Genomic DNA, 23,166 nt, shown 5'->3' on the forward strand with positions numbered 1-23,166 from the left:
GGCCAACACACTTATGTTCCTTCATACATATCAGGGGTAGGCAACTCCAGGCCTCGAGTGCCGGTGTCCTGCAGGTTTTAGATGTGTGCTTGATCCAACACAGCTGATTCAAATGGCTAAATTACCTCCTCAACATGTCTTGAAGTTCTCCAGAGGCCTGGGAACGAACTAATCATCTGATTCAGGTGTGTTGACCCAGGGCGTTATCTAAAACATGCAGGACACCGGCACTTGAGGCCTGGAGTTGCCTACCCATACAACAACAACATAAGCCAGGTGAGGGCTTTGCAGCCTATAAATGATGAAAAGAGTGGGGTAAACATGCACAAGGTGTGGCGGTGACAGAGAACAGATAGCAATATGTGATTCATTTAACTCTGGAAGAGCTTTGTAGGTCACAAGTGCTTTTGCCTTTGATCTAAAGCAGGGGTGTCCAACTCCAAGCCTCAAGGTCAGCTGTGTTGGATCAAGGACACATCTAAAACCTGCAGGACACCGGCCCTTGAGGCCTGGAGTTGGACACCCCTAATCTAAAGCATCAACTATGCGACACACCAACCATCATACGTGGCGAAAATTTTAAACTGCCAAAGCAAAAAGAGGAAGGAAGCAACACTTTGTGTACCATTCAGCAATGGCCTTCTACAAGTTGAGTTAAAACCTCAAAGAGACAAAAATCAGAACCCAAAATCACAAAAAAGATTTTATTGATCTAAAAACAACAACAAACACCAGTCAAGGACTTGGGCTTGCCAAGAGCTAACATACTAGTCCAATTTCCCAGCTCTGTTACATTCTGTATTTTTTGTCTTGTAAGTTGCCAAAACATTTGGGAAATATTTACGTTTTCATTACATATCTCAATTATGGGTGGCTGCAGCTCGGGTGGTGGAGAAGATCATCTATATATTGTAAGGTCACTGGATCAGTCAGTGGATCAATCCCTGACTCCTCTTTCTGTATCAAAGTCTCCTTGAACCCCAAGGTACCCGTGATGTGTGTGTGAATGTTAGGTAGAAGTGCTTAGGTCTACATAAAAGCCCTCCATGAATCTGTGTGTGAATGGGTGAATGAAAACTTGTACTAGAAAGTGCTTTGGGGGCTTTTTTAGGGTAATTTCAGTACATATTTTCAATGACTGTGAAAGTCAAGAATAAATGTAGTTACAGAAACAAAAGAAGGAAAATTTTAAGTTAATTTGTTTTCTTTCGGTAACATGGGATACAGGTTGCACTGGTTAGAGTGACACCTTCAATCTAGTTGGGCAAGAATAGAAAAATACAAAATATATCAAAGAGCGTTGACTTTTGCTGTAGCCGTCATGTTACTCTTCCTTTTCCAGACTAAATATGTTTTGGTAACAGGGTTGCACATGTGGAGTGGGACACAACTTGCAGTATAATTTCCGTTCTTTAAAATATGTTGATGTTAAACAACAGTTTAATAACTATCAGAGACATGCCAACAAAATCAAAACAAAAAAAAATGGATTTATAAATGTTATATTCGAATACTGCAACCATTTGAACTACTGTCAAACCTGTTGGCTATTGCACTACATCTCACAAGCAGCTCTGTTTATAGATTTAAATATTTATGTCTTATCTATATTCCTATAGTGTCCTTTATCTTTCATAATTCTTCTTTATAATAAGGTGCTCCGCGGTATTTGGATTTTTCTTTATGTTCTTTACGTGAAGCTGTAGAATGGCCCAAGTAATGTTATCTGTCTTATGCATTAAAGGATACTTAAACGACACTTTTCATTTTATTTATCTCAAATATTTCATGATCAGTCCACCTGAAAGCTTTTTCCCCGCCATTTTGGAAGCTGTCGGAGCTTCCGTCAATGTGAGGAGGAAGTGAGTGAAAAGAGAAAACGGAGCAATCGAGCGGAGCGGCCGAAGCGGGCGAGCCAGGGCTAAAAAACATCACTCAACTCGTCTTGACTACCCGGGCTAACTTTAGCTACATGTGCTGAGGTCGAGGGGGGAAACTGATCTCACCTGCAACCATGCCGACAGTTACTTTACCGCCGAAAGAGAACGCTCTCTTCAAGAGGATCCTGGTGAGTTGGTTTTTAAGGAGCTGCACAGCGACTGCAGCCGAGTTTGGAGCTCTGTTGGCGCAGTCCGGCTCTTACCGGAGCTCTCCGGCTGGTAGCGTTTAGCCTGTTAGCAAAATGGCATCATTGAATGGGGTTAGCTTGGCTAGCCCGGCCCCTGATGTGCGCTGTCACTGCGGTACAAAGCCAAAATGGTTGTTCATGACTTTGATGTTATTCCGATATATGCTTCCAGTGTGGTTAAATGACACTACAAACATCTGGATTTTGGATTAAATAGTCGGTATTTGTGGTTTATTTGCGACAGGCCTTAGCACTGGGAAAAGCACGTTAATGCTCCTTTCAGCGACAGCTAACCCGTTAGCCGTGTGTGCTGCTGAATTAGCTTGCACTTACTTAGCTTCTCACTCAGTTTTGTGAATGTTGTGGCATTTTAGTTCCTGGCTGCGTGCATAGCTGCTGTCTTCTTAGCCGGATTGCGTTTACTTGGTCAGATGTGTGCCATCTGACAAAGTAACGTGCTTGCAGGCCACCTGGCGTTACTTAATCGGCTAACTCTACCTAGCTAGTTATCTTGGTATGTGAGGCACTAAACAAATGTCAGTAGCAATCTCTGAGTTGTGGGGGCCTGCAGGCTCCGTCATGATCAACCTTAGAGGCTAGCATAGGCCGACGTAGATGTGTATGATGTGTGAAAGCCACTGGAAGTCCGGGGAGGACCGGTGTGACCGTGTCAGCAAATCTGTAGCCACTCCAGGCCTGCTGAGCTACTGATCCATCCTTCCCTTTCTCCCGTGTTGCTGGGTTGTTCATGTCCTATCTGCGGGCAGTTTTACGTGGGCCACACGTGTGGCTGAACAAGCGTGAGTTAAGGATTGTCACAGTATTTTTCAGGAAGTGCGGTTAACTTTCTGTGCGCTGCATGCCAAACTAGTCCCCCCCTCTCTCTGCCATCATGCCTGGTGCTTGGCGGTGTGTACCACTAAACAGTGCTGCATGGGCATCTAGCAACGCACTTTCCAGGAACTGTGGAGCCTTGTGGGCAGTGAGCACTTCAGCGTCACAAACTGGATCTGATAAACATCATTGTTTTAAAAGGCAGGGACTCAGCTGGGACTTAGCGGCTCTTTATCTGAGTATTGGCAGTCCCTATAATTCTGGCACAGAAAACAAACCTGTGTGACCTGCACCTGAACTTGAGACGTTAGTAGCTGTACGTGTTGCATTCCTTGGTGGGAGTTTAGCCTTTCATGGAACTGGTGATAATCGGTTATTTTAAAGCTGACTTGTAATTACGAAAAGGAATGAAATTACATACTTTCCATATTTTAAAAAATGTAGAAGTTCTGCAAAAACTCTTAATTTAGGCAACTAGTAGTATAAATAATTGGATGTTTCTTAAGGTAGGAAATGGTTAACAGAAAATCTTCCACCAACAAACTCAGTGTTTGCTTGTTAAGTCTGATGTCATGAGCCAGGTCCAAATTCACCTTCATTACCCAAAAGAAAACAAACACTCAGGCACCGCAGAGAGTTACAAACAATCTGGTTTCTTTCATCTCCAATAAAATTATCAGTGCGTCTTTAACACTCTGACGTCCATAAAAAGAGGATTTATGTTGACATAAAAGGTTAAATACAATGTTCTGACTTAATTATTTGCAGAAAAAAAGAATACACAGCAAAAGAGAGAGAGCGAGACAGTAAGGGCCTCATCCAGCACAGTAGAAGCTTGATTTAGCAACAGCTGTTACGTCATCACATAACAAGTAGAAACATTCTTGTTATACTTTGTGCAGTACTGAATTACTTTTCAGTTTGAGTGGTCTTTAATTTTGTACAATCTCTGTACGGTAAACATTTCACATACTGCAAACGTCATTTTCACAAAAACTCTATAATAGAACCAGGTGAACTTTACGTCTTCTTCAGAGTTAACAAGGACTTTAAAATCATTTGGTGGAGTTGTAGAAAATGAAATTACTATTATTACTCTTCCTGCTGCAGAGATGTGATGCAAGCTTTGTCCCCCTCTGGCTATAGCCAGGAGCAGACCACACCTCTCTTTATTATTGCCTTCCCAGAGTGAATTCCCAAGTGCATTATTGGAATTTGGCAGTTGTCTAGCTTTTCATTGACAGTTGAGGTGGATACGTTTCCATTTTGTGGTTTCAGGATTCACAAACATGCTGCTATTTTCCTGCCTCACCTAACAGTGTGCCCTGTACCGGTAATCTTAATGTAATGGTGGTTTTCATCAGCTGTCCTGTTAATGCTTTTGAATTTGAAGGGCAGTGCAATCCATCTAACAAGTGCATCACAGGAAGGAAAAAAAACCAGTGGCAAGCACATGTGTTCTTTGTACTATCTATGCTGTTATAACTTATCTGCACTTTTCAGGTCTAAAAAAATGCCGTGTGTGTTGTCCTGGGATGCATTCAGCTACGGGACTTGTGGATAAAAGGGTTTCTAGGGTTGTCAAACTAGGGGGGTTTGCTCTTACAGTTCTTCTTGCTCTGTCTTCCAAATTACATGATATGTAGGTCACAAATCAAGTATATATTTAGTTTAATGCCCCATTAATTCATTGAGTTTATATTGTTCTGTGAGATTCATAGTAAAATCTCCCTCAAATTTTTGCCCTATATGAAATAAAAGTGTGTGGTGACCAGCTTCATCCATCATCTTCAAATGAGTGAAAACAGAAGGAGGGTGTTTATGTCTGTTGATTTGATTTGAAATTGGAGCAGAGATTTTGTATATCTCCACAGGGCATTTGTGAAAGACATGGCTGTGTGTGGTGAAGAGCTGAGTAAAAACCTGGGAGACATTTCATATGTATAAAAACAGACTGAACAATTAGAGCATGAAGAAAGTAAAGAGCCAGGCAATTGTTGTTATAAACTGTTTCAGCTGTTCAGCTGATATCATCCTCTGATTTTTCACTAATTACATCAGGCTAAATTAATAATAGTTGTTTGTGAGCAACAGAGCTTTCTCACCGTCCATGGAGTTCAACCAACTGCTGAACTTTAAACTTTGTCTACGCCTCTTTGGCTTTATTATAGGTAATATTTTGAGTTTAAAGGAAAGATTAAGTTTTAGCGGGATTACTAATGATTGGTGTTTTTTCTGAGGGCTCTGCCTGTGATGATAAAGTGAGTTCACACCCCAGCACTGAGTAAGAAGTCACTACTGACATGAACTCCTGTGAGTTGGGCCTTCATTTTCACGTCCTCCGTTCCACCACGATTTTGATCTGAAATAATCAAACTATGCGTTGAAATGTCTAATTGAAATCTAGCATTGGCACTTGGGACTTCTTGCAGCGATCTGTGCAGCTTAGAGCTGAGACTCTGACTTACGTCTCTGGTGGTGGCAGAGAGTATTCTTGATAAGCACAGCTGATGGTCTTAATGCTTCTAAATTTATATGAAGCACACATGGTATTATCTCAGAGAACTGATTACTTATTGTCTGTGTCAACGGATCATAATCATTTATAAATGAATCATTTAAAACATAGTTTTATATAGAAAGGACTCAGAGAACCAGCAGACACAGTTTAAAAGTGACTGACTGTACTTTAGTTTTTACCAGTCTGCACTGCTCATTGATTAATACCCACTTGAGTCTGGCATTGGCCTAATGCATTCTTGATATTATTTCTCTAAATACATACCAAACATTGTGTTCTTCACTCTGGCTTGTGTTACATGCCTCTTCCTTCTCTTTTGGATTTCCAGGGAAGAGAAATCATAATTTCCACTCCAGTTTCACTTGTAGGAAACTTTGGGAATTTTTCCTAGAGGAACAGTTAGCTCTTATTAAAAGACAATGTAGGGCACAAGCCGCTGTCATTTTGATTTGTTGTTCTACAATTAAACCAGCATTTCTGATTATTAGTAATTGACGAGACCAATATTTAGCATCTCATTTAGACTTCCAGTAAAAACACAACATATGTTAGAATATTGAATTAAATAAAGCTTGGCTTCAGTTTTTTGCATTGTACACATTAATGTGTTATGGCAGGAAAGCAGTCATTCAGAACTCAGACTGCAGACCAGATCTGCCTCTTTTACATGACCTGATAATGAGGAGGGATGGTGCACTGTTGATCCTTAAATAAAACTGCAGTAAAACAAATGAAGGCAGGATCTACACGGGTGTGTTTCGGGCTTCAGTGCTCTCGCTTACTGTTCACTTTAAGTAGGGTTGTGTCATGTATTGTCAAACTGAATTTCGGATCCTGTGCTTGGACACCGAAAGTCAACAGAATTTCAACTTTGAGTGCCAGCGGAGGCATGAGCTGATCATATCATGTTAATTCAAAGTCTCCTGTGCCTTTATCTTAAATCAAGAGACTGATGTTGGTAAATCATCACGTTGATCATTGCGGCGAATAAACAGGTTGTTAAAGAACAAAGTTACTCACAGGCAGCGAGCTCAGTAACTGGGCCTGCTGCATGTTCTTTAAATGGATTTATTAAACAAAGGACTGACAATGTGTTTAGCACTGGGCTATGAGGTGCCACCGAGGTGCACTACATGGAGGCACCTAAAGAAAGCTCCAGGAGAGAAAAAGGACAACTGCTGCCTAAAGGAAAACCCTCAGTATGTGTCAGGAGTATCGGAACAGCTGAGACGCATTTTCTCTAAACACAGTCTCTGTGGCTTTCAAACCCAAAAACGCGCTGCACCAAAAATTGGTCCACCAAAAGTATCGGGTCCCCTGACACAAAAAGAGCAATATAGTGAAAGCTGTTAAGTGCCAGGAGGATTGCCGTGATTTATACATCGGGGAAACCAAACAACCTCTAGCTAAGCCGATGGCACAACACAGAAGAGCTGCCTCGTCAGGCCAGGACTCTGCAGTCTATTTACACCTACAGGCCAGTGGACACTCTTTCAATGATGGGAATGTACACATCCTGGACAGGGAGGAACGCTGGTTTGAGTGCGGAGTCAAGGAGGCCTAGTTTCACTCATTATGTAAATGTACCGTTTATAAGGTTGAGGAAACCTGCAGTCAGCGGAGACTGAAGAGTCACTTGGATGAGCAATGAAACGTTTCTCCCTCTGAAAACGCTACGTCCAGATGAACAGAATCAACTTTTGGGATTTCCTTACCTGAGTGATTGAGCATGCATCAGGACAGATGCATGACATTCTGTAACCTTGAACACAGTTTGAGTGTCCTTTAGGGATGGGTATCGTTTAGGTTTTATCCGATACCGGTGCCGGTGCTTAAACGGTGCTCAAACCGGTGCTTAAAGAATGGAGAACACAAAATTGGTCCAAAAACCTCTCATGTTCAGCTGTGTTTTTTTGTAAAAAGATAACAATGTTAGCCTTTTCTGCAGCTATAGGGCATATATGGTCTCACTCTTGGCTGGAAGCAGTGCTTAAACAATGGAAAAAACACGAACTTTGTCCAAAAACCTCTCATGTTTAACTGTTTTCCACTTTTTCTTTGGTCATTTTAGCCTTTTTGGCCAGCGTGAAGGGAGTATCTGCCATCAAACAAGAAGACAGCCGCATGTAACTACGACGGTGTTTGCTAGTTCACCTTACATGCATTAATGTAATAATGTGGTTAGCGTACTCAACGTAAATTACACACGAACAACATGAAGCTACTCACGCAGAGGAGAACGGCTGCTGCTGCCATCATCATCATCATCATTTCTGCTACGCTGGCAGGGCTAGGGGCCAGGACTCTAGTCGTCGGGTTTTTGGGGGATGTTGCTAACTCCGGGTCCGATAACAGGCACCACACCCGCAGTAGATGTGCACGGTGTGAGGTCTCGCAGCAAGCTATCAAACACGGCGCATTTCTCGGCTTTAAAAAAAAAAACACTGTGTCGCCAGGTGCTTCATCAGATTTGAGGTGTTACCTCCTTTGACAGTATCACAGTATCAGCTTAAATCACTTGTTGCAGGCTGCTGAGTTTGCATCTTTTTCTGTGAAGTACAGCCAGACTTTTGATCGCTTCGCCTTGGGCGTTTTTAATCTGTAGCTCTGCTCTAAAAGAACGTACGTACCTGGCCCCGCCTACTATCCTCGGAAACGTAAAATGATTGGCTAGAATTGGCTCAGGAAAAAAAAAGCACCGAAATGTGCGCTGCTTTTCGGTCTGGTTACTACCGTTTATGTCAGAACAGGACACCGGTACCCATCCCTAGTGTCCTTTGTATGGCAGCACAGACAAAAAGTGGAGCTGCATACGTGCACATCTGCACACAGGTGAAGAGAGTAGCGAGACATCAGGTGGTTTATTTAATTCCCACTTCCAGCATGAAGAGTAAGTAATGACTACATATCCACAACAAGCACGCTGCCATATATGGGCTCATTTACATACAGCGACGAATGGTTTCAGTATACCTTAATGAAAATAAACCTGAAATCATATTTATGCAGGATTAACTTGAAGACTGTCTTACAGCCATGAACAGGTATTCTTTTGTTCCAGAGTACAATAAGAAGATGGAGCCTTACACTCCAGCCGCAGGCAGGACCTGAGCCTCTTTCTGTCCTCCAGCTCCACATCTCAGCTGGTGGTGTAACTGTCCCCATAGTTCAACAGTGAATTGCTTAATTTCGTAACCAACCTTGGCACCCATATGTGACGTTGACGTCATTTCTGGGGTTTTGTTTTGTTTTTTTTCACTGTTGGTGCTGGTGGTACAACGCAATGCCATCTGCCAGCTTAACTCTTCCTGCCTCCCTCACAAACACACAGTCTCCTCTGACCACCAGCTTAAAAAGCAGAGGGGGTTTATTGCTGACTGAGCAGCTGCTTGCTTATTGGAAATGTAGAACCAGTGTAGCTAGTTTTTAATATTTTTGGAAGGAAATCGTAGATGCTCAGAACTATGTCTGATAATGTTTCGCTGCAGTAATACAGGGAGACTCTGGTAGTTTATGACTACAACGTTGAAGTGTTGACTGACCAGAAATCTGTTGTTCAAGGTCTTTAAATGTGCAGTACACACAGTGCTGGGCAGCGTGACCACACATTTGTATTTTTTCAGGCTTTTCCTGGCTCAGACAGGTAGTATGTAGTAGATGGCAGTAAATGCAAATTGGACTGCAATGAGCTTGTGTTATTTATCATTATTATTCAACTGATTAAACTCAATTCCTACATTATAAAGCACTGAAAGCATCGCTGTCAGTGTTAAACGGGTGTTAAACGGGTGTTACAGGGTAAAGATAAACAGCTGTACAGTTGGATTTGTGAATTAAAAAGTTAAATTTTTAGAGTCCTTGTTGGTTTTTCTTATCTGAAAGGAATTTTTAAATATATGGCAACTGGTGAACCGTCCTTTTGAAGACTAGACTAAGTTTGCATGCTATGATATAATCTTTGTACTATACAGTGCTGCAGCAGCTATGTTTTGGCCCCTGTTTTCTATTTCCAGAAGGCTGGCATTGTTTTTGTGTTTTTTTTTTTTTTTTGTTTTGTTTTGTTTGTTTTTTTTTAATAATAAAAGACCATCAGTATATTCACTAAATAGAAGCTTTAGCCTCATGTGACTTCAAACTTTCTCTCCGATTGGTCATTTAACTTGTGAATATAGTCAAAGTCATCAGACAGTTTCATTGTGTGGACTTTATCAGCAAAGAGAAGCAGGCTAACAGTGACTTTGAAGTAAAGACTGGTTTGCTTTAGCCGTAATAGCCTTTACAACGGCTTTGTTCTGAAATTAACTGAATTAAAATGTGTGCAAAGAAAACAGGAGAGAAAAGTTTTGCTGTGGACTAGAAAAGCATGCTGGGTTTCCTGTTGTTGTGGGGACGTTACTGTAGGAAATAAAAGTTGGTCCTTGGTTTCTCTGATACTTGGAATGGGTGATACGGACCTGCACCGGTGCTTGAACAATGCAAAGGCACATGTCACGAGAGTCGGCAGGCCTGTAATGTACTACTGATAAAGCCACCGGGAGAATCTGGGCTGTAACCGACAGCGTTTCCTGACGAGCGTTCGGACTGTGGGCGATAAAAGTCTAAAACACTGCAGCTTAGCCAGCTGATCCGGCCTGTGTGTAAAATATAGTAGCTGTAGATAAGAGGAGAGTTGAGTGTTGGAAGTTGGACACAATACTTCATGTTTATGTGCTGCATGTTCAATCGCTGTCTGTGATTTAAAAACATTTGCATTTTAAATTACTCAAAAAAAAATTCTCACAATTTTTCTTTGGCGTTGATTAAAACGGCGCCAGAAGTTTCTGTGTAAGGGGGGGGGAAATGAACGTGAGTATGATTAGGTCCAAGAATCTTAATCACGATTATTTTGGGCAAGACTGATCACTCACAGACTCTGGAAAAAATGTGTTATTATACTTTTAATAAAACAGAACGTGTCTTAGCAATGTTGAAAAATCCATTTCCTGGATGAAGTCCGTTGGTATTAAGTAGATGCAAAAGCAGAACGAGCAGAGACCAAGAACACGGGCTTGACCCGCTGACCTGTTTAAAAGTCACTTTGGCCTAAAGCGATTTCTTTCCTTCCTCTCACAGCGATGTTACGAACACAAACAATACAGAAATGGGCTGAAGTTCTGCAAACAAATCCTGTCCAACCCCAAGTTTGCTGAGCATGGAGGTAAGCAGCAAAAATGTAGCTGTACGGAATTTTTCTTTTTCTCTTAAATGTGTTTTTCACCATCTACTGCATCCTTTTCTTGCTGCAGAGACCCTGGCAATGAAAGGCTTGACCCTGAACTGTTTGGGGAAGAAGGAGGAGGCATACGACCTGGTGAGGAGAGGCCTGCGCAATGACCTCAAGAGCCATGTCTGTATCCTTATAGGCAGCACTGCATCCTCTGGGTTAAGCAGCTGTCGCTTTGAACTATTAGCAGTGTCTTTTTGCAGTGTGTGTGTGTGTGTGTGTGTGTGTGTGTGAGAGATGCTAAAAGGACCTTGAGGTGCCTCACATTGTGTAGAAGAGCTCTGCTCTCGGTGGAGCACTGTCAGCACATTCTCTCTGTTACTCTCTTGCAGAGAGTGAAGTCTGTGCACGTTGCTGGTGGATGAGGTCTATCTGAACCTAAACCCCGCCTAAAGTCAAGACAGAGCAGCTCTCTGCAGATACACTGCTATCTCTTTAGCTTCCACAGTAATTCGGTATCCGGGGCATGTTTCCGTCCCTCAGAGGGCGTGCTTTGGGCCACGTATGCAAAAAACAAAAAAAAAGGTGTGTTCTTTTAAAATAGCCGAGGCTTTGCAACACATCAGGATTTTAAATCGCGGCGTTACGCGTTGCATAAGCTCAGAATTATGAGTGGTAGTTCATTTAGATCATTCCTTTGTCATTAATCAGTTTTAAAAATAATCATGTTCAGCCACATTGGAGACGAAGCGTGAACAGCCTCAGAAACATTATCCTGTCCATAAATGTTTTATGGATTTATCTCTTACTAGCCTTTTAGATTTGCCTCTCCCTGCTTTAGTTTCAGTGGTGCTGGATAAAAACTTAATCAAAACACTGTTTACACAGAATTTGGACTTGGCAGCACAGCAGCTAGTGCTAGTAGTTTTTACTTTGTGTTCAACCCACATTGAACACAGCGTTGAGATGATTTTTGAACAGCATGAACAACTTCATAGTTAGCTACTGTTGGAGGTAATAGCCTCTTTTTTTCCCCCCCTTTGTTTGCGCAGGAGGAACTGTAGAAGCCATAATTGTTACAACTCTATTTAAGGATCTTTTTTTAGCTCCTGCAGAAGGATAGGAAATTTCCCAGTATTCAGAGACCTTTGAGTGTAGGTGTAGGTTACTGGTCCAGCTCCTAATGTTCATGGATTGTTGGGACACATGAATACAGCACCAGAAGCAGCCATTAAAAACACAGCTTTTAAAGTTGGTTTTCTAAACTAAAAGTATTAAATTAGCTTAAATATAATTTTGTTGTGTGTCTCTATGTAGATCATTCAGCGCAGCCTGTTTTATTAAATCCTCACACTTACATTTTTGTGGGTAAAATTGGTTAAAGATAACAGCAGTTTAATAAGATGCACTTTATCTTATGCGAGGTCCATGTTGGCCCAGCAGTGTGGCTGTTGGACTACGGAAAGGGTAAGAAGCAAGTTTGATGACAAATGGCTTGAGAATAACAATTACTCTTCACAGTTTAAGTCAGAAGTGCTTGTATGTCAAAGGTGCTTCAAACTTGGGACAAGGTTTTTATTTTTACATTTGAGCAACATCTATAAACACAATCAAACACTTCTTATTTGGTTTCCCTGTTGATTTTAAACTGATATACATGTAATTACTCGTACAAAGTCTACTTTCACATTCTTCTAAATGTAGATATTATGATGGAACAAAACAAGGAGACAGAAATCACCAGTGAAGGTTTTAAATGAATCAGACAAAATGAAACATGGTGGCATCACAGTGGCTCCCACCACGCAGCAACACAATGAAGAGGATGACACAGGGCTGCAAGTAAAGGAAAGACCACATGATGCATAACTAGTGTTTAGCTATTACAAGGCTTCAGAGTTCATATAACAGAAAATGCAGGAAGGTGCCTAGTTCCTGAAATCCTTTTGCTCTGAAAGCAGCTTTTTAAAAGATCACATCACTTCAGTTCAACCACAAGAGAAGAGGTCCATTGAACCCCACTACCCTTTTTTTGTACTTCATTTGATTGCATCATACGAAGGGAATTGTGCATCTTCCTTAACTGGCCTTGCGTCCCAGGCTGGCATGTGTACGGTTTACTCCAGCGCTCGGATAAGAAGTACGATGAGGCCATCAAGTGTTACCGCAACGCTCTCAAGTGGGACAAGGACAACCTGCAGATCCTCCGAGACCTGTCCCTGCTGCAGATCCAGATGAGGGACCTGGAGGGCTACAGGGTGAGTCAGAGGGGGGTTATGTCTCTTTAAATAGTAATTGAGAGATGTTGCATGTTCTTAATCAAAAGCTGGGAGGTTTTGATGAAAAGTTTGGCCACAGGAGATAAACCTTGTTGGCGGAGGCATATTTTTAAAAAATAGTAAACTTTTTATAAAGGAAAACAAAAACAGTCCTCAGTTTGTGGGGAAAGAACTTTCCTGAAGAGAAGCACACACTTCCATCTGTCGCCCTGCCTCATCCAGGACGCAGTATGGCTCTGAATTAGAGAGGACTGGGCGAATCAGCATCCAGATATCAGATTGCAGTCAGTCTTCACAATGTAGAACAGCTCTCCTGGGATTTAGATGCTTTTATAGTGAGAGGTATGAAATGGCAAGAGGAAAGTCTGGCTGAAAGGATTAAAAAATATGGATGAGAGGACAGGGAGGGGCTCCCACTCGGAGTGTATTAGGTGTTAATTTTAGTTCTCCCTGAGCCAGCTAGCAACATCCTGGTGTCACTACCATGAGTCAGCACAATCACTTTCTCTTTGTTTATCTTCCCAGCACTGCCTCAGGTTTGAGATAATGTGGGCTTATAGGGAACGTAGTATTTTTCCACCTGATGTCAAATTAACCCAATGCCGGCAAATTGTCTTTCTCCAGGAGACACGGTACCAGCTGCTGCAGCTGCGTCCAGCCCAGCGGGCTTCCTGGATCGGCTATGCCATCGCCTATCACCTCCTGGAAGACTATGAGATGGCAGCAAAGATCATTGAGGAATTCAGGAAAACACAACAGGTTAGACACAGCGACAGTTTCGGATTTGTCTTACCCGAACCAGGAGACGACTTTCAGTTGTTGTCAGTTTTGTTGTCACCCTATTGTGCAGCTGGCCTGAATTTCAGTTTGAATTTCAGTGATCTCAATGCCAAGGTCAGAGGTCACACTTTCTGACAGTATTGTGAATGCAAGAACTCAAGAAGGAAGTCACCTTGGACTTTGACATTCATACCATACGTGCATCTGCTAGGAGGCTGAGGGAGATGCACCGAAGGCTGCCAGTATTTTTACTTCTGATGTTGCAGTTTTAGATAGAGTGGCCACTTGCTCACACCAGTAGCACCTTCTGCTAGCTACCAGTGGGATACAGTGTAAATGAAACAAACACAGACTATTCAGTCGAGACTCTGCAGCTGTGCAGAGGCCAGTACTGCAAACACAGACCAGGCACCTATTTCTGTTTAGAGAGTGTTTCAGAGCTGGCACAGCGGGAGTCGGTGCGTTAGATTTCAGTACAAGCTCTGGCCAAGAACCCAAGATAAATCTTAACAGCTTACCTTAAGCAAAATTTGTAGTTTTTCCCTTAATTTCTTTGTCCAAAAATATCTTTGACTGGCATTTAAAAAAATAAAAATTAAAAAGTTGCACTATCACTGATAAAGACCATCTTACCTATCCTTAAAAGTAGGGGTACAAGTAGCTGTTACAGCCAACTGGTCCTTATAATCCTTCAGTCTAAAAACCTGAGATTGTGCTGAGGTTAGTTTGTGAGTATCGGCTGAAAATTGCTGGCAGAGTGTGGGCTGATCTTATTTGCTTGTGGCGTTGTTGATGCTTTAGCTTTCCACCTGCTGCGGCTAAAACAGAACACAAAGACAAAGAACTTTAAAGCTGTTCACTGCAGCTGCTGTTTGTGCTGCTCATTTGCACTTTTTTCTCCTCCTTTGTGGTGAACCTTCCTGTCATTCAATCAGCACACACTGATTTGGCTACACCCTGTTGGCTTTTTAAAGCACTGCACCCGAGTCGTCGCCATAGTTTCTGCGTTGGCCACATTCCTGCAGTGTTTGTTTCTACGCAGCAGGGGCGGTACGCAGACGCACACCAGTGTGGACCAATAACTCCTGCTGTGTGGAAAGTTTGTGCAAGGGAGAACCCCTGCCACTAAAGAAGCTTGGATATGAACTATTTTGTGTACTACAGACACCATGCACTGCTCCACGCTTTGATGAGTAACAGGCTTACTCGTATTCGTGACGCTGTAGGTGTCTGACTCGCTGATTTACAGTGAGTGCTTTGTAGCTTCGCAGCCGGTGGGTGTTTTTTCTGTCGTCTCTGCATTGGTCACAACAGCAGTAGAGCTCACTCGCTTTCACTCTGGCGTGCTCCTGATAAGACCAGCCTGCTTCCTGTCTTTGTGCCATCTGTGTAATACAGTGAGCTGGTGTGACCGTGCACACACACACTGAATAATTCAGAGTTTCCTGAAAAGCACAGCAGCTCCTGGAGGTTTTCAGTCATGCGTGCCTGGTACAAAATGTTACTGACACTCACAGTGGTCTGGTCTGTTCAGACGTCTCCGGACAAAGTGGACTACGAGTACAGCGAGCTCCTGCTCTACCAGAACCAGGTGCTGAGAGAAGCAGGTTTGCACAAGGAGGCCCTCGAGCATCTGTCCAACTACGAGAAGCAGATCTGCGATAAACTGGCAGTGGAGGAGACACGAGGTGGGTGACTGCAGAGTCTCTCTGTTAATCCTTGAAAGTGCAAACATCTTTACCAAAGTAACACCAAACAAGCAAAACTTTATTTAAAGAGCACATTTCATTCACAGTGGCGGAATGGTGTTAATGGTGTGATAAAACCTGCTGCCACTAGGGGGAGCAGTGATGCCAACAGTAATCTGGCATAATGCAGGTGCTCCAGCAAGCAGCTGCAGGAGAGAAGGGCAAACAAGCTTCAATAAGTTGTCTAGAAAACTTTTCTGAGGCTGATTTAATTTTTCTATCTCTGACATTCCTGTGAGCAGAAGTTTGCTGGGTTTTTTGTTTTGTTTTTGCTGGCAGCCATGATGTTTCTTGGCTTGTTATCTCGATTTAACAGTGTTTGCGCTCATGTTTCTGTAGGAGAGTTACTGTTGAAGTTGGAGCGTCTGGATGAAGCAACAGAAGTCTACCGCCGTCTGCTGGAGAGGAACCCAGAGAACTGGTCCTATTATCACGGCCTGGAGAAGGCGCTCAAACCAAGTATGACACGAGTCTTGTCATCGCTGACTTCTAAAATATCCAAATCAGTTTTGAAGCTGAATCCTGAATTCCTCTCAATTTTTATTTATTTTATTTTCAGGTACTGTAGAGGAGAGATACAAAATCTTTGAAGAAGCCTGGGAGAAATTTCCCAAAGGGTTGGTGCCTCGCCGCCTACCCCTCAACTTCCTTTCTGGTATGCAGCTCCTTTCTCCGCTAAATCAAACAGAATAAAGCCAGTGTTAACTTAGATTTAGTTTTAGTCAGCCTTTTGACTAAAACACCCTTTAGCTCTAGTCATAATTTAGGCCTGTAATTAGTTTAGTTTATATTTAGTTGACTAAATATCATAAGATTATCGTAGACTAAATCTGAAGGTTATTCAGTGACTAAAATATAAAGAGGTTGGTTGTTTTTACTGGCGTATTTTCATCTCATTTTTATTAGTGATGAAAGTGTAAGTACATTTCATCATAGCTCTTGTCCTCGTGCATTAGTTTTTGTTTAGTTATCGGCTTTTTTCATCAGGGAAAAAGGTTTGTTAATGAAAACTGACCAAAATTATTAGTCAACGAAATTAACAATGAATAAAACTGCAGAGTAAAGATTAATTTTCTTTTGTTTTGTCTTTTTGTTTTTCTCTGAAGGTGACAAGTTCAGAGAGTGTCTGGACAGGTATCTGAGGATGAACTTCAGTAAAGGCTGCCCGCCCGTCTTCACCACGCTCAAATCGCTGTACAACGACAAAGAAAAGGTGACGGCCACCTGCTGAAGCTGACTGATCCAAATTTAAACCACAGTCACATCCTCGGACCAAAAGAGTCTTAACGAGGCTCAATTCCAGCTCCATTTAAAATAAATAAATAAAAAAATTGGAATAGCTTTGCATGAGTTCAAAATTATCCCTTATTATCTTATCCTGGGCCTCAGTGAAGCCCCTCAGCTCATCCTCTGTATGAAACGTATGAAATTAGCATCCACCGTTGTAAGAAATATTTATGAACAATAAGTCACTGTATTAACTGCACGATTCTGAAAAATCCCCTTTGCGTCATGCTTCATATTTACTTTGTCCTCCTTTCCTTTTAGGTGGCAATTATAGAGGAACTGGTGGTCGGCTATGAAACCTCATTAAAAAGCTGCCGAATGTTCAACCAGAACGGTGAGAGAAACATTTCAGCATCCTAACAAACCAGACGAAGTTAAACCAGCTGTAAGTTTTTGTGTAGCTGTTGCAGTCGTTTGGTTACAACCCTAACGAGCGTCTGCTTCTGCTGTTCCAGATGACGGTAAGGAGGAGCCTCCAACCACATTGCTCTGGGTGCAGTACTTCCTGGCACAGCACTATGACATGATTGGCCAGCAGACACTGGCTCTAGAATATATCAACACGGCCATCGAGAGCACGCCCACGCTCATCGAGCTCTTCCTCATCAAAGCCAAGATTTACAAGGTGGCGCGCGTGTCTGATTTGTATGATTGTGTACTATTTTAGGCGCGTAGTTCTGCTGCGGTGGTGTTCTCGATTGACCTTTTTCGCTCCTGCAGCATGCTGGCAACATCAAAGAGGCTGCCCAGTGGATGGATGAGGCCCAGGCTCTGGACACTGCTGACAGATTCATCAACTCAAAGTGTGCCAAGTACATGCTGAAGGCGACCATGATCAAAGAGGCCGAGGAAATGTGCTCCAAGTTCACCCGGGTGAGAGAAACCGTGCAGAGTGACAGCTGACCAACCGATGAGGACTTTTAAAATGTCAAAACAAAATGTTGGCAAGTGATGATGAGTACTTTCTATCTTTAGATCTCTGATAGAGTGCTGGAGATATGGAGAGATATAGATTCACACTTTTTGTACAAGCTGTAGTGATGAATGGCAAAGTAATTGTCTGTGATCAATCGCAGCCAACATCGTTTTAAAGTGGAGGATGAGTCATACACACAAACATCTCCATAGTCAAGCACACGCAGAATTGTGGACTTTAAAATAATCCTACATTAGCAGGATTCTAGCTATTCTAATGTTCTTGACCAGTTAACGCAACACTCATGGAGGGTTTTAATGCAGACCATAGGCTCAACACTGTTAGTTCACCTCATCAGTAGCATTCAGTTAAGAATGGATCCCCATGGAACACATACAGTAATGGTCAGACTGCCAGTGCTCATGTCTATGTCTCATGTTTCTGCAGGAGGGAGCGTCCGCAGTGGAGAACCTGAATGAGATGCAGTGTATGTGGTTCCAGACTGAGTGCGCGCTCGCCTACAAAGCCATGAACAAGTTTGGAGACGCCCTGAAGAAGTGCCATGAGATTGAGAGGGTGAGGCTGACGGGATTTAAACTCGGTGCAAAAGTACATGCTCCCTAACCGCCCACATAAAGTCTGTCTGGGTGCTAAACTTGTTCCTTTTTCACTCTCATCAGCATTTTGTGGAGATCACAGACGATCAGTTTGATTTCCACACTTACTGCATGCGGAAGATGACGCTACGCTCATATGTGGACCTGCTGAAGCTGGAGGATGTGCTCCGGATGCACCCGTTCTACTACAAGGCCGCAATCACGGCCATCCAGATCTACCTGAGCCTCCACGACAATCCGCTGACGGATGACAGCAAAGAGCTGCAGGCGGACACTGGTAAGAGACGCACAGTGAAGATCAAGCTCTGAGTCACCGAGGCTCTTATCAAGGGAAGGCCTTCACTGACCGTCCTTTTTGTCTTCACTTCTCTAGCTAACCTGTCGGACAAAGAGCTGAAGAAGCTGAGGAACAAGCAGCGAAGAGCCCAGAAGAAGGCCCAGCTGGAGGAAGAGAAGAAGAATGCGGAGAAGGAGAAGCAACTCAAGAACCAGAAGAAGAAGAAGGAGGATGACGACGAGGAGATCGGAGGGCCCAAAGAAGAGCTCATTCCTGACAAGCTGGTGAAGGTCAGTGGCCGATACCTGAAGTATCAAGGTCTGTGTATCAGTTTTTTGGACTCGAGTTTTACTTTTTTGTCTTGCACATTTGCTTTTACAGGTAGAAAATCCACTGGAAGAAGCCATCAAGTTCCTGACGCCTCTCAAACACCTGGTCAAAGACAAGATTGACACCCACCTACTGGCCTTTGAGATCTACTTCAGGAAAGGTTGGCGCACACATGTTATCTTTTGTTTTTTACTCCGCCAGTATCACCCTCGTCCCCATTTCTGCCTTACACATTTACTGTGTTCTCCTTTCAGAAAAATACCTGTTGATGCTCCAGTCAGTGAAGAGAGCTTTGGCAATCGACCCCGACCACCCATGGCTGCACCAGTGTCTCGTACGCTTCTTTAAAGGAGGTATGGGAGGATTCATTATTACACTACCAGCGCACGCTCTTAAGCACTCTGTTTTAATTGCCTCTCTATGCTGTTGCTCTTCTTCTCTCCTCTGTCTCCACCTCATCCTTGCATCATCCTTTTTCTCTGATCCCTCTTTGCAGTTTCAGAGAGCAAGGAGCTTCCAGAGGTGGTCAGGACGGTGCTGAAGCAGGAGATCACCCGGCTGTTCGGAGACAGCAACGCTAAGAGCTTCAACCAGGCCTACCTCACCAAGCACTCCAACTCCATACCACACCGACTGGCTGGTAAGCCTCTTTGACCGTCACTTCTAATACTTTGGTACTTAATGCAACAACAGTTCAATTGACTCTTAAGAGCCGTACTCATGAAAACATTTAAGGATATTTGAAATGACCTGTAGGCTGTTTCTTCCATTGTTGCAAATGTTTTTTGCTTGAATATCACTCCGTTTGTTTGTTTGTTTGTTTGTTTTTTTCCCCCCCTTCTTAGTTCATCTTTGCACCCAACGATCCCTTAAAATGTAATTTTTCAAGCCCTGTCCACAGGGCTTTGTAGCTGCCGGGTGGTCACTAGCAGACATTTCAGGTTCCTGTTGCCTAGGTAACCCTCAGACTCATTTACCGCCTCCTATGTCAGTCATAGGTATCCTCACTCTGAGTACTAATTCTTTCAAATATTTTAGAGCTGAGAAAGTTGGCACCTACTTACAAGTACTCTATTTAAATTTTAAGCAAACCAGGTTTTTTGGGGGCGGGCGTTGCTGCTCGTTGGTCCCGTTGTGGAAACTTTGCACCTAAAGAATGATAGATGGGCACAGACAATGGCCAACCTGTTCTACCTTAGTCACTGATTCACATCATGCATGCCCTTACCTCTTACCTTAATATTAATCACCTTACTAAACTCCCGACTCCAACCTCAGCCCTAACATGAAACCCAAAACCAAGACTTACCCCTGAAACATGCCTTTAAAGGTTTGTGGACCAGCCTCATGCTGCAGAAACAACATCTCTACGATGGATTGAACTTAAAATGTAGAATTATTAAGAACACACTTTCTCTCAGACTCACCTTCTCTCTCCCGCCTGCAGCTGCGAAGATGATGGTGTATCTGGACTCCTCGATGCAAACGAAAGCAGCAGAACTGGCCGGTGCACTGGATGAGTCCCTGAACAACAGAACCATACAGGTACGTATTGACATCATGTAAGAAGATGGGAGGGAAGCAAAGAAACAGTTACAACTATTCTTATGCTAAACACACACTGGATTCTCTGCTGTTGTGGAATAAAAGTTAGTGTACCAGGTCCTCATGGCTCACATGCTGAGTGTGTCCATCTCTCTTGGATCGACCTGAAAAAGGGCTGGAGCAGAACAAGCAAGTTTCTTCACTGAAGTGAAACCAGCCAGACAGGTTTTCCTAAAAAGTTGGTCAAAGGACCGACCGCAATCGAGAAGTTGCAATAAAAACCGTGGTAACCAATAACGTCAGGAAGTACAGCAGTTCCTTTTGAGTTGGGATTGTGACAGACTGTGATAAACTGTCCACTCCTCCCTACCTGAACGTAGCTTCTTTTAACCTTTGTCCTCTCGTCTTCAGATCTGCACAGAGGTCCTCGAGTGTCTTCGCAGTGGCGCCCTGGGCGACTGTAAGGAGCACGCCGAGTCGTACCGCGCCGAGTGCCACAAGCTTTATCCCTACACGTTAGCTTTCATGCCCCCCGGATACGAGGAGAACACCAAGATCGCCAACGGAGACGTTTCCACGGAAACGGAGGAGCTAGCCAACGAGATGTGAGCACGGCAGTACAGCAGCGGATGAGAAAAGGAACTGGGCCGAGCACGGAGCCTTGTGGTACGCCTGCGGCAGCCATTTTTGTAGAGCCGGACACAGGAAGCGAAAAATGGGTGTTTCGTCCTCAGGCTCAGCTCAGCTCTGACCTGGCTCGGCTCGGCTCTCTCCCACATGGGTGAAAATCAGGACTCTGTGTGTGTGTGTGCGTGCGTGTGTGTGTGTTTGGAGGGCGTGTTTGTGTGCGTGCATGTGTGCGGTTGTGTATTTGTTGGAAACAGAAGGAGGAGGGAGGGGAAGAAGAAGATAACAGAGTGTCCATTTTACTTTTTTAAAACAGAGCTGGCAATGCTGAACATGAAAATAAAGAATCAGGAGAAACTGAGCGCTGGTTTTCCTCTGATTAATAACAATAACGGCAACGGCAACCACTCGGGCGTGACTGCCAACACGACGCATACTCTGCTCCTCTTATTTTAAAATAAAAGCTAATCTAAATGAATATGGGACCCGGCTGTCGGTGAGGGACGGGGGATGGGGGGACTGAGTGGAGCGGATCTGATCTCTGACAGGTCCGCAGGAAGCCGAGCGGGAAGAGTTACCTGAAACGGACACTGAGGACGACCACAGGTGTTTCTGTATCTGCTGTGACGCTCACTCAAGTAAAACGCCGGAGAAAGCCGCCTCGCACGTCGAACAGTTTCCCCCCTAAAAAAGTGCTTCCCTCGCAGTTCCAGGTCCAACATGGGAACACGTAACCCTCTGTCCTCGTGGAGCACCTCGTAGCACAGAATAAAAACTGTAAAGATTGTGTGATGCGTTCTGTTTCAAACACACAGCTACTCTTAACTTTTCTATATAGCTCTGAGAGAGATGGATAGACCTAAGCAATACCACAGACACTCTTACAGATGATAATAATTCCAGGACCTGGTTGAAGCGGTTACACGGAGCCTCCGGGCGGTCACTTTTATTTATGCAGCACATTTAGTAACAGGAGTTTGGCCCCGGGTGCTTTCCAGACGAGGCAGAGTCACTTGTGTTGTTGCTCTTTAGAAATGGTTTTATCTGCATGATGTACAGAGACTCTTTCGATGAAGGCGTTTACGAGCCTGTAGTGCTTTCAGAGGGATCTTCTCTGCTAACTTTGAAAGTCTGAAGTCAACATCCACTGCCCCCCTTTTGCCAAAATAAGACCTGAACAAAGGCGAGTAAACGTACAAACATCTGGAAGCTGTTTTACTTCTTCTGTACCACCCCCACATCTTGTTTTTCTTCCCCTTCTTCCTCTGATTTTGGTTCTAATGTGAAAGATGAAATCTGAGATGGTGATGTATGATATCTCTGGATTTTTGTATTAAAACCAACAGGAAAAAAATGCTTGTTAGCCTCCCTGAGCTGCCCGTGTTTTCTTTGCAGGGGTTAGGTAAAGCTTTTGTGAGGACCAGGTTTTACCTGCTGTTTCAAACAAACTAACCTTGAGTGGAAGTGGGTTATGAAGCCCTCTGACATCGATGCGGGCTTGGTAACCAAACATCAAGAATGTGCAGCACCTGTTTTGTGTGAGCTGGAGGAAAATCCACACGCCTGCAAAAAATTTTGTTCTGTGTGATTATTTCAGGAGGACTGTTTCACCAATAAAATAAAATAAAATGGCTTTCACGATTTTTCAAATGGTGCTTCATAGTGTCAAGTGTTAAAAATCCCAATAATAATAAAAAAGAAGACAAGTGAGAACATTTCAGATCAGAGTAGGAAGAGTTTCCTGTCGGTGATCTTAATGCAGCAGCCTTTACGAGAAAGAGGGCATCTCCGTCTCTACCTTGGACAGAATAAAGGACTAATGCAATATAAACATTTCATTCACAGAAAATTCAAGCACAAACTCAACCATGACGAAGTCTGTGTGGACTCGTGTGGCCTTTAGAAAAACTGCAGTTGTTGTTACTGCTGTGTTGGCTTGATTATCCAACACCAGGGCTTTCCCTTTCGTGTCAGCACTACCTCTTTATTTAGAGACACTTCAGTGGTAACAAAGGTGATTTCGTACCTGTCACAAAGTAGGAAGGTGCAGGGGTTTTCCTGCACTTTAACCAAA

The 23,166-nt window shown here is 43.3% G+C and overlaps 1 protein-coding gene across 1 annotated transcript; it reads left to right on the forward strand.

Moving 5' to 3' along the window:
* Positions 1 to 1,837: 1,837 nt before the first annotated feature.
* On the forward strand, positions 1,838 to 21,198 carry naa15b (N-alpha-acetyltransferase 15, NatA auxiliary subunit b). The gene is made up of 20 exons (XM_003447985.5): positions 1,838 to 2,068; positions 10,596 to 10,680; positions 10,769 to 10,873; positions 12,787 to 12,944; positions 13,590 to 13,724; positions 15,280 to 15,433; positions 15,833 to 15,952; positions 16,053 to 16,148; positions 16,600 to 16,706; positions 17,042 to 17,114; positions 17,236 to 17,405; positions 17,501 to 17,653; positions 18,144 to 18,272; positions 18,377 to 18,590; positions 18,687 to 18,880; positions 18,972 to 19,080; positions 19,175 to 19,273; positions 19,417 to 19,560; positions 20,368 to 20,465; positions 20,877 to 21,198. Exons 1-20 carry the CDS (start codon positions 2,015 to 2,017, stop codon positions 21,072 to 21,074), a joined length of 2,595 nt encoding a protein of 864 aa, XP_003448033.3. The 5' UTR covers positions 1,838 to 2,014; the 3' UTR covers positions 21,075 to 21,198.
* The last annotated feature ends 1,968 nt before the right edge of the window (positions 21,199 to 23,166 follow it).

Source organism: Oreochromis niloticus, linkage group LG6 (assembly GCF_001858045.2).
Source record: "Oreochromis niloticus isolate F11D_XX linkage group LG6, O_niloticus_UMD_NMBU, whole genome shotgun sequence".
Classification (NCBI taxonomy): domain Eukaryota; kingdom Metazoa; phylum Chordata; class Actinopteri; order Cichliformes; family Cichlidae; genus Oreochromis; species Oreochromis niloticus.